General features: G+C 38.3%; 1 protein-coding gene across 1 annotated transcript in view; it reads right to left on the reverse strand.

Annotated features, from left to right (window-relative positions):
- Positions 1–11,859, reverse strand: part of LOC142149799 (protein prune homolog 2-like) — a 137,710-nt gene extending 125,851 nt beyond the window's left edge. The window contains exon 1 of the mRNA XM_075205136.1: positions 11,690–11,859. Within this exon, the coding sequence (XP_075061237.1) occupies positions 11,690–11,725 (36 nt within the window). The 5' untranslated portion in view covers positions 11,726–11,859. The remainder of the gene's footprint in view (positions 1–11,689) is intronic.
- Between the last annotated feature and the right edge of the window lie 220 nt (positions 11,860–12,079).

Consider the following 12,079-nt stretch of genomic DNA (forward strand, 5'->3'; position numbering starts at 1 on the left):
ATTAATTAAGTGAACTGGCCATTCACTTTGGAACATAGGATTATGCATTCTGACAGTGTTTCAAACGAGATCTGAGCTTGGGCACTTTATCTGTGATCGTGTTTCTGCAGGATACAGAGCTCATTATTTACATATGAATTACCTGTCTTTTTGGAGGAATCCGGGACACTTGGATACCAATTTATATTCATTGGCATTATTATAGTATTTTGAGATTTTTTTTATAGCTTTAGTATTGTATAATGTGTGATTTTTTTATAACATTGTTGTTGCAATAAATTGTTTTTATATAAAGTAAAACTGACTCTGCAATATTTATGCTGGTTATTTTTATTTTGACATTTGATATCTGTTCAGTCCTATGGCACACCTGTCAATGCATTTTTGATACTTGGTTGTTTTAGGGATTGGCATCCACAAGACAGGGACTATGTACTTTTCAGACACTGCTACTTTAGATTAACCCCTTCAGTATAAGCGCTTAAGAATATACTATATTTTATAGCATAATAAACTAGGTCAGGTTTTGGACAGTAAGCATAATAAACTAACCAAGGAGAGGAAAGTGCTTTTAGAAGGCAAATGGCAGATCCTGGGAAACAGTGTAGATTTATTCTTCCCAAAAATCTGTCACAGTAAAATGTTTGTTTGCCAAAACAAGACATCACCAAAAAAGTGTAATGAAACAGATTAAGCTGGAGGTCCAGTTTGCACTGGAGGAGGATACCTCCATATACAAGTGTGACAGTACTTATGGCAATATGCAGAAGAATAAGATCAGTAAGAAGACTAAGGGCTAGATTTACTAACCTGCGGGTTTGAAAAAGTGGGGATGTTGCCTATAGCAACCAATCAGATTCTAGCTTTCATTTATTTAGTACCTTCTACAAAATGACAGCTAGGCTCTGATTGGTTGCTATAGGCAACATCCCCACTTTTTCCAACCCGCAGCTTAGTAAATCTAGCCCTAAGTGTTAACTAGGTCAACGGCAATTTAAATAAGCTTTTAGAACCGCCTTTCCCGTAGAAGGGATTATGTTCGGAGGTAGTCGGATGCCCCAGGCTTTGCCTCTACGGTAGTAAACACATATCATAGTTAACCGTAGAGCAAGGTGAAGGGTAACTGGAAAACTGAATGCAGGTACTAGAGACAGACCAAAATTTCGTGGGTCAGTAGCGACCATTATAGCCCGAGGGACAGGTCAAAGATCAGGGCAGACTGAAAACTATTGTAACTATTTAAGGTAGGCTAAGCCTACCTTAAATAATAACACTGACCAATCAGGAGTCATTGCTCCAGTGTTTAGTAATTAGCCCCAGAAGGTAATTAATCAATATACAACTAATGTGCACTCGCCTGGTTGTCCACAGTTGATGGGACCCAGTGCTGATTAAAAAAAGCTTGGAGGTGGAGGAAGTGACTTGCCAGACAGAGGAAGCAAGCCGTGGGCGTTGTGGCTCGTAACACTAAAATTACTCTTTGCTGAGAAACAAACTGTCTAATTTGTATATGAAAGAGGAACAACAGTTCCACACATCACATTAGCAATTAGTGGATTAACTACAGCCATGCAATGTTCTCAAGGTCTAAACAAAAGAAGGACACAGGAAGATTGAACCACCAGCTGGAAAAAAAAGTCATGGAATACCACTTTTCTAAATGTGTGAGCTGGGAGGGGACTGCGTGGTGTTATAGGCTAGATGGCTCCAGTTTGTAATTTGTTCATGCCCTGAAATTTGGTATCCTCTCCTCACGATTGAAAAGGTGGCTGAACATAAGCAGCAGTAATACAATAGGAAGCTTATACAGCTCAGTAAGGAGCTGAGGAGACAGCTCAGTGAGGAGCTCAATAGACAGTTGAGTGAAGATCTGTGATGTGTCCTGCAGTTTGAAAATGATAGATTGTCTGTTCCCAGGAGATCTGGATGGTGCCAGACATGCTCAGGAGAGTCCTGTTTTACAGAGAGCAATAATTTCTGCAGTGGACAGTTGTCCCTGGACAGCTAGAACTGACTGAAAAAAGGCTTCAGCAGAGCAAAGACTTGGGACTGTATTTTTTGACCCTAGAGCAAAACTGGTAAGCAGCATAGCTGCCCATCTGTTGAGAGGAGACAAGAAGTGAGGTAGTTTGCTGAATGTGCTCTAGGTTCTCAAGCTAATTAAAGCTCATTTATGTTCAAAAGTCAAAGTCCTAAAGTTTTTGTGTAAAGAGTCTTATGTGCACTTAAACACTCTGTCACTTTAAAGCTTATCCCTTCACAAAGTTTTGAAAATGTAAAGTGCCTTTGAAGCAAAATTTTAAATAATGCATAAAAAATAAGCTGTGGCCCAGGGGCATACATAGAAATTTGGGGGCACCATAATTACATTTTAACAAGGCCACAAAGGTTTCTAGGGAGATACATCTTTACCTCACTTAACTTGGTCAGAGAGCCGTCCGTCCATCTGTAGTTCACGGTTTCCTGCTCTGACTTTCTTGTTCAGAAAGCAAGGTAACATGCTGTACACTTCAAAATGTATTCTGAAGTATGTTTGGTGCTCACAGTAAGCTATACCCACAAAAAAAGTGTATTTTGTTAAAAGAAACTATATTTTATATATATATTTTATATGAAGAAGGGATTTAAAAAACCTTCAATAAGATTTTGTTTTTGCTGAATTGATCCTTTTTGAATTCGGCAAAAGTAAGTACAATATAATGAGCACTTTTGCAATTTCCATTAAAAATAACAAATATTTAGTTTTATTTACAAAGCATTACCACTAGTGTGATGGAGCAATTGAATTGCCATTGCTAAACTTATATTGTTATCATTGTGGCCTTACTGTATAATATATATATATATATATATAATATATATATATATATAATTTGGTGCTGAAAGCCTTTTTTCTGCTACTTTTGTGCGTTTCATGTATAGGAGTTTGAAGAGAGATTTGGAAGATAAATGCATTGCTAGCAGCTTTTTGCCAAACATACAGTAGATATTGCATGCCCTTTAGCCATTAATTCCGCTCCTTCCCTGAATGTCAAAAACGTAGACCCAACATGCAAATAGAGGGGGACATGAAGACATGCCGAGTACCATCTGTTAATAACTTGTCTATCCCGGGTTCTGAACTTCTGCATTATATCACTATCTTTTAAGAACCAATTAACCCCTCACTGCCACTATCATGCAGAGTTACAGATGTCTGTATATCATATATACAAAAGACCACTGATTAAAAAGATGTACCACGTCTGTCCCAAGGCCTGCAATATGTTTTCCGCCAGGGTGTTCCTGTCACATGGAAGAATAAATGAACAGTTTATTATGTGTGTTGGCAGGAAAACAAAAAAGCTGAGATAGGGTTTTCAATTCAAGATAAACTTTTCTCCAAGATAGACATGACAGGAAAATCATTACTTTGATGAGAATGTTGAGGAAAACGCAAATTTGTGTATAAGCACAAATTTACTAAGCTACAGTGACAGAAAATACTGCACATTTGTAGCGCTTCACTGACTATTGAGGCCTTTTTGTTTGCATGTTACAAAATGTATTTATAAAAGAAGAATAAAACATATTTGTTTCCTCATATACAGGTGTGTTGTGTTTTCTCCGGGCAGGGTCTGTTCATTGAGTACATATATACACGTATAGCTGGTGGTCACAACAGAGGATTATTGCCTTTATAAGAAAAAGCAAATAATTGGGGGTCAAAGGTTCATATTTTTTATAAGATTTGAGTCAAAAGCAAATACATTTTAAATTTATATTTGTATTTAAAATAAATATACATTTTAAATATCACATTTTTTAAGTCATTTTTTTTAAACAAAATGAAGCAATTGGAAGCTACTAAAACTATACATTCTATGGTAAACTCTGGTGCCCTGAAACAGAGAGTTCCTCATGGGTAAAAATGCAATCTGCTTCATGGGAGCATCTTAGTTGGATGCTGTGGTCATTTCTCAAAAATATACTGTGCACTATACAGCAAATATATACTGTAAGCTGATGTTTTCATGCCCTGTCACTATTTATCTGAGCAAATATTCCTTAATTTAAAGGGATGCAATGTGCACAGCCAGACATGACAGTGATGTCCGTTGGCACATCACGGCCAATTGCATTTACCCCACGGAATTAAGCTGGTGACACACATGAAAATTGTGTCTGCTTATTTGGTCAATTTAGATCAAACAGACCTAAAACCAAAAGTTTCAAAACAATAGTCCCCACACACTTGTATATATGAACTAATAGTAGTCATGGGTCCCTAGGGTGCAGGGGCGCACGGAGGATTGTCGGGTGGAGGGGGTCCCCCCCGACCCAAAAAAAACCCCAACCCGCCCCGAGAGCTACTGCATGCGCAGCAGCTCCTTTTAGGCAGTGCTGTCCTATACAGCAGCCGTGGCGCTGTCAAAGAAGCGTCCGCGGTAGTGCTGTATACACTACAGCACCGCCGCGGACGCTTCTTTGACAGCGCCGCGGCTGCTGTATAAGACAGTGCCGCTATGGTGGCCATTTAGTTAGCGCAGGGGGGGGGGTTTCTGGAGACTCAGAAACCCCCCCTGCGTGCACCACTGAGGAGTATGGGTGTTAGGTGGTGCAAAATGTATTTGAAAACAAAAGCAGAATAATGCTAATAATAACTGCTAGATGGCAAGTAGATGAAGGTAACACACTTACATACAAATAAGTGCTGAAAATTAACACATAATAGGCAAATAAACTGTCACAATAATCAAGAACAACAGTGCATTCATAAATTAAAGCAAAAATCAAGTAAATGTTGAGGAACCTTGTGTGAGAGTTTGTTACTGATACATTGCATCCCAAATACAGTCATGGTCAAAAGTTTTGAGAATGACAAAAATATTATTTTTCACAAAGTCTGCTGCCTCCGTTTTTATGATGGCAATTTGCATATACTCCAGAATGTCATGAAGAGTGTTCAGATGAATTGCAATTAATTTCAAATTCCCTCTTTGCCATGACAATGAACATTATCCCAAAAACAACATTTGCACTGCATTTCAGCCCTGCCACAAAAAGACCAGCTAACATCAGGTCAGTGATTCTCTCGTTAACACAGGTGAGAGTGTTGATGAGCACAAGGCTGGATATCACTCTGTCATGCTGATTGAATTAGAATAACAGACTGGAAGCTTTAATAGGAGGGTGGTGCTTGAAATCATTGTTCTTCCTCTGTATACCATGGTTATCTGTAAGGAAATATGTGCAGTCAACATTGCTTTGCCCAAAAAGGGCTTCACAGGCAAGGATATTGCTGCTAGTAAGATTGCACCTAAATCAACCATTTATCGGATCATCAAGAACTTCAAGAAGGGAGGTTCAAAAGTTGTGAAATCGGTTTCAGGGTGCCCAAGAACATCCAGCAAGCAGCAGGGCCATCTCCAGCTGCAGGATAGGGGCACCACCAGTGCAGAGCTTGCTCAGGAATGGCAGCAGGCAGGTGTGAGTGCATCTTTATGCACAGTGAGGCGAAGACTTTTGGAGAATGGCTTGGTGTCAAGAAGGCCAGCAAAGAAGCCATTTCTCTCCAGGAAAAACATCAGGGACAGACTGATATTTTCCAAAAGGTACAGGGATTGGACTGCTGAGGATTGGGGTAGAGTCATTTTCTCTGATGAATCCCCTTTCAGATTGTTTGGGGCATCTGGAGAAACGCTTGTCCGAAGAAGGAAAGGTGAGCGTTACCATCAGTCCTGTGTCATGCCATCAGTAAAGCATCCTGAGACCATTCATGTGTGGGGTTGCTTCTCAGCCAAGGGAGTGGGCTCACTCACAATTTTGCCTAAGAATACAGCCATGAATAAAGAATGGTACCAAAACATCCTGCAAGTGCAACTTCTCCCAACCATCCAAGAACAGTTTGGTGACGAACAATGCCTTTTCCAGCATAATGGAGCAGCTTACCATAATGCAAAGTGATAACTAAGTGGCTCGGGGATCAAAACATCAAAATTTTAGGTCCATGGCCAGGAAACTCCCCATACCTTAATCCAATTGAGAACTTGTGGTCAATCCTCAAGAGGCGGGTGAACAAACAAAAACTCCAAAATTGTGACAAGCTTCAAGCATTGATTAGGCAAGAATGGGTGGCCATCAATCAGTATGTGGCCCAGAAGTTGATTGACAGCATGCAAGGGTGAATTGCAGAGGTCTTCAAAAAGAAGGGTCACCATTGCAAATATTGACTCTTTGCATAAACAAAATGCAATTGTCAATAAAAGTCTTTGACACTTATGAAATGCTTGTAATTTTAGTTCAGTGTACCATAGCAACATCTAACAAAAGTTCTAAAAACACTGAAGCAGCAAACTTTGTGAAAACCAATACTTGTGTCATTCTCAAAACGTTTGGCCATGACTGTACAGTGAATTGGGAAAAATTCTGTAGAGATGGGACTCTACAGAAAGAGTTAATTTAGGTTGTTTTTGAAGAAGAAATTCAAAGAAATATGAAATGAAACTAAAAGCAGTGTAGATTCTGGTCTACAGCTGCATCTTGTCACTTGTCAAAATTCAAGGTCCTATAGCTTGTATAGATAAGTTGGCTCAGTGCCTGGTAAGATACACACAGCCTTTTAGTTGCTTGTTAAATCCAAGGTCTAATGAGGTACAATGATAATACATCTGCGCATTAGAGATTTCTATAAATATTATACCCACATCTAATGTATTTTTTCTCTAGTCTGCTTAAGCCTTGAAATATGTATTTTTCTATTGGTTGGCATAATGCCTTATGTTTTAAACACCTGATATGCTTGCGCGTGGTGATATGTCTATGTAATCTGAACTTCAAAAATTGATGTCTCAGTAAATCAGAGATCTTGCAAACAACAGACCTGTGTGTTTCTTAACTCTCTGGCTGACTGTATTAATCTGATACACCTTATCTGATCACTGACGACTCAAGAAATATCGCTTTCATCTGATACTCGGTTTGTAGAACTTATGTTGATAAGTCTGTGTTAGGTGTAATCACCTGAATAGTGTCAATGCTTTAAATAAATTACTTTGGATCTCAGTACTTCTAGTAGCAGATGTTTATAATCATCTAATTAACTGGAACTGGGTTTCAGCAGTTCATAATATCAGTTCCTCTGCTTTCGCTTCATGCTAATTAGCTTAAATGTCCCAGCACTGATACACCGACTCAAAATAGTACCCAATGGTTACATTTTGCAATACCATCCACTTTTCTGCTGTAATACAAATGATTCTTACTGGCTTCAGAGCACTGTCTTCTGTACAGTTGTGCAGGGAAGAACTCCAGGTTCCTATTGCCGTGCCCTTCTTCACCGAGCTGCTGGCTCACATTCCTGGGTGACTACCTTTGCTGTTTTAGTAACTCATATTACTGTGCCACAAGCTCTTGATTTGCAGAGAGGAGGAAGCTGTACCAGGTGCGTGAAGACTTATGGATTTAATATGATAGTACTAAAGGTATATTTGTCTGTAGCAACAGTCATTTACTAACGCGTTTCACCCACTTACAATGGGCTTCATCAGGGATAGTGGTAAGCCAAAAATTGTTTGAGTTGGCATCTTTCATCACTGATAATAATAAATTGAATGAACAGCAGGGTGTGCCCCATGTAACCCAACTCCAACTGCCAAATAATATGATCTCTCTAATGTGGCTATCTATATCTGTGGCCAAATTGGACACATATTTCATTGCCCAAAAATGAGTCGCGGTCTACACCACAATGGCAATACAGTGGGTTCATCATGCCATTTATCGCAAAGAAATGTGCTCCATATTGCTAAATTCACTCTAATTTCTGTTTATAGGGATACCAATTATATGTTCTTGATTAGAGATTATACTTAATAAGTGTTGTAATAAATGTTAAACATAAATAGTGTGTATGGTTTTCTTCTTTCACACTTTTACATAGTTTAGTTATGTTTAATCCCATAATAGAAATAGTATGAGCTCACATTTAATAACCTAAGTTTAGATAAAAGCAACCTGTTCTAGAACTATGGTTTTGTCTGAATAGCTTCACTATGCCTTACTATAACAAGGTTACTGAAGATTTCAGTGGGACAATCATCAAATACACAGTGATTTATATAGCCTGTAATTAGGGATGGATGTAGCGAACTCACTGATCATGCAGGAAATAAAACTGTTGCTTTATCAGTACAACCATAACCAAAAGGGCAATTTAGAAAAATGTAGTAGAGAGTGGTGGTGTGGATCCAGGGTAGGTCTGAGCCTGGGGCTTAAGGGGCATATGTCTCCCAGTCAGACCTCTGTTGATTGCCCTTGCTGGAACTGGCCAGCCAGGTAATATTGATCACAATCTATGCAGCCAGTATTACAGCACTATTACAGCATTGGTCTTGCAGGAGTCTCAAAGGACCAATGTTGTTATAGGGAATGGCACCTTAAATGGCAGCCTTTTTGTCAGTAGCAGACTTCTCTAGGCAGGACTCTTCTATTTAAACTTCAGATTATTTTTTTTTTAGGTAATAGTTAATTATATGGACACCCCTGTATCTCATCAGCACTGCACCAGTACTTTCACTTGAACCACTGTTTTCAAATATTTTACTGCCTGGCTGATTTGATGAATTATTCACTGACTTGAACCCGACAGTGGGAGATTTGAAATCGGCGATTCAAATGCAAAAGCGACACAGTGCCATGTAAATAAAAATGACTTTTCCCGTTAAAAATAAATAAATAAATAAATAAATAATTTAAGAGTACTGCATTAAAAATAATGGTAATGCCAACGAAGGATATTGTTACAGGAAAAGTGTGTACTGCCTTGATGATTGATAAATAGGCTTAATCAATGGGGGTGATTGTCGATGGTAACACTATTAATAAATATTGGGCAAATTGAATACAGGCCCTTGACAAATCAGCCTTTATTTTCTACACCTAAAACTACATTTGAAGGGTGGACAGCTGCTCAAGAGCCACTGCCAGACCAGACAGGAACACTCCAGGGCCAGACAGGAACACAAACACCTACCGCTGTTTCACATATTGACACACATTTCCTCAGGGTGACCAAAATATATAGAGACACCCCTATTTAAAACAAATATTCATGACATTTATCAGTTAGACCTTTTGCATTATGACATTCACTCCTTGAGTCTCTATTTTAATCTGGTGAGTTTAAAAACAAAAACAGCAGCTAATTCTTATTTCTTTACATTTTGGTAGTTCTACCCATATCCCACCACATGTGCCATTCCTTATAATCAGCTTTTGCATCTTAAACATAATAACACTGATCATGAGACTTTTATGGCTCAATCAGCTGATTTGAGCAAACAACTACACCAGAATAGTTATTATTCAAAGTTGGTACAGCAGGCTTTTAAGAGAGAGAAGAAATAATGTACCTAGAGACTCTCTTTTGAGCGGTAGAAAAGATTAAAAGTATGACAGATTTTTCTTTTATTCAAATTTTCTCCTGTGCCCGATACTATAAGGAAAGCAATTTTGAACATATGGAACTTTTCAAAGCAGGACACAATTTTGGTAAAAAACGAAGATGAACCTCTTATAAATTTTAAATGACACTGAAGAGTAAAATACATTCCAGTCCATAGTGGTTTTCTTGATCTAATGAGGGGTACCTGGAATTGATGAACATTTTGTTGAAATTTAGAATCAGAATCCAGGTATATGGGGCCACATGGGATTAGAACATGAGTATATTCCAATTTGGATTGGAAATAGGAATTTTATTATTTTGCAAATAAAAGGCTTGTTGGTCTTTGGGGTTTAATGACAATAACAATCTTACTTTTTTTTACAGTAATCTTTAATAACAAACGAAAAATCTTTTCATAATCCAATGCTTTTTATATACATTTTTTTAAGACCTGTGATGTTATACGATGTAACTTATACTGTATTTGTATGCATTATAGATACATAGCTTTGTAATGGAGTATTTTCATGTCATCTCAGTTGCTTGTTATAAATCAGTGATGGCTAACCTGTGACACTCCAGGTGTTGTGAAACTACAAGCCCCAGCATGCTTTGCCAGTAGATAACTAGCTGATAGTTGGAAGAGCATGCTGGGACTTGTAGTTTCACAACACCTGGAGTGTCACAGGTTAGCCATCACTGTTATAAATGGAGTTGTGTCTCTGTTTTTTGCATTTCACCTAAGAATGCATTTGTGAACACCTGAAACAGCTGTAAGCGTTCCTGTACCACATCTCCACACTACTCTACATCATCACCATCATCATTCATTTATAAGGTGCCACGAAGCGCCACCATGCCAGGCAGTGAAAATAATGAATCATACATAACAAAACAGAACAGGTATATAGGTATATTGTCATGTCAGGTATTTCCTACATAGTGTCTTTATTCTTTATTGTGCTGTTTAAGAAGTGTACCTAGTGGCTCATTGTATTTCAGGCAATTAAATCCACTACTGACCCATCCATTGAATGTTGTGATCCATGTATCCATTCATGAGGGCTGTCCATAATTAATTGTTGAATAATGTGATTAAGCCACATGACCCATTAATGTTAATTTTTCTTTCTTCTGATTATGACAACTAACCAACACTTGTGGTGTGCACAAAAGTCACATTACTGAGGTAAAAGTGAGAAGATCAAAGGCAAATTGCCTGCTTCATGTTTATAAACAAACATAAAACACTTTCATGGAAGGTTTTTTCTTTTTTTCAAATGAGGTTATTTTTTAATATGGATAAAATTGAGCAATGTACAATGTATATTTGGTACAATTATCCTTTCAAGAAACCCATTACTGTGAGTTATTACTACACGAAGTAGAGTCACTGAGACATTAAAGGACCATGCAGGATGTCTTCTATGTATAGAGACCAGACAAATGGATCATTATCACAATGTTGTTATGCATATATCGCCTATTTAGTGGCAAATGAAACCAAAATGCATGTATTAAATAAAGATAGGATTCTTACTGTAATTTGTGAGTAATGTATATTATTACATACACTACAGCCAGTGGCGCAAGCACAAGGGGGCAGAAATGTCCTGTAAAATGTAGAATCTATGGTTAAACTGTAGATACTCAGGTAATAAAGGGTAAAAATAAAATAAGTTTTAGGGATATCGTCAATTTCTAAATTTATGATGCTCTGCAGAATTTATTTTATAAGTCTACAAAAGGTTTGCTGTAACAGGTCAATTTTCTACAAAATTGTAGAGTTTAGCAAACTATAAACCTTCTAATTACTAGTACAAAGAAAGTAGGAGACACATAACCAAATAAGAAAAGTAAAACACTGTATACTAACCATTTATAGACTGATATAACTGTTTTACAAAGATAGCTAAGTACTCAGCTTGTGAAGAAATTAGTTAAGCTGTTATGTAGTAGTATATACTTATTGTACACAGAGACAGTGCATTATAAATACACGCACATTAGCTCTTTTTCAGGTTCATATAGTTGCCTTAAGCACTGCCTTAAGGAGATCAGCGGCATGACATCACAACTAATAGCAATTTACAACTCCTGCTCAACTAGAGATGATGCCCCATCTACTACTACTCTGGGTGGGGCTGTGTGTGCGCAACAAACTATTACAATGTAAACTGTCTACAAATACATGGTGAATCCCAGTGGGATCATTTACATTATTTTGCTCATCTTTAATTCCAAACAATGAAATGGACTCACCAGCCTGGATTTGGTGCTTTGCAGGAATTCCTCCATATTAGAGGGTAAAGCGTCCGCCTTGTTGCTGCTAGAGGTGCATCCACCAGCTGCTGATGCTCTCGCAGCTGCTGCAGCTCCCCGCAGAGCACCCCAAGAAGGACTCAGTCACGGCACAGCAGCAGGAGCTCCCTGGCCGCTTTCCCTGAGAGAAAGCTGGTGCGCGGGAGCGCGCATGGAACCTATCCAAGGTGCTGAAACATGATACCGCGCAGTGCAGGGATACAACAGTAACCCATTCACTGCCAGCATGGCTGGGTGACAAAAACGGAGGTGATACAATGCTGCACTTAACGCACAAACTGTTTTAAGAGTATTTTCTCAAGCAAAGGGATTACTACTTTGCAATGTTAT

Source organism: Mixophyes fleayi, chromosome 1, assembly GCF_038048845.1.
Source record: "Mixophyes fleayi isolate aMixFle1 chromosome 1, aMixFle1.hap1, whole genome shotgun sequence".
Taxonomy (NCBI): domain Eukaryota; kingdom Metazoa; phylum Chordata; class Amphibia; order Anura; family Limnodynastidae; genus Mixophyes; species Mixophyes fleayi.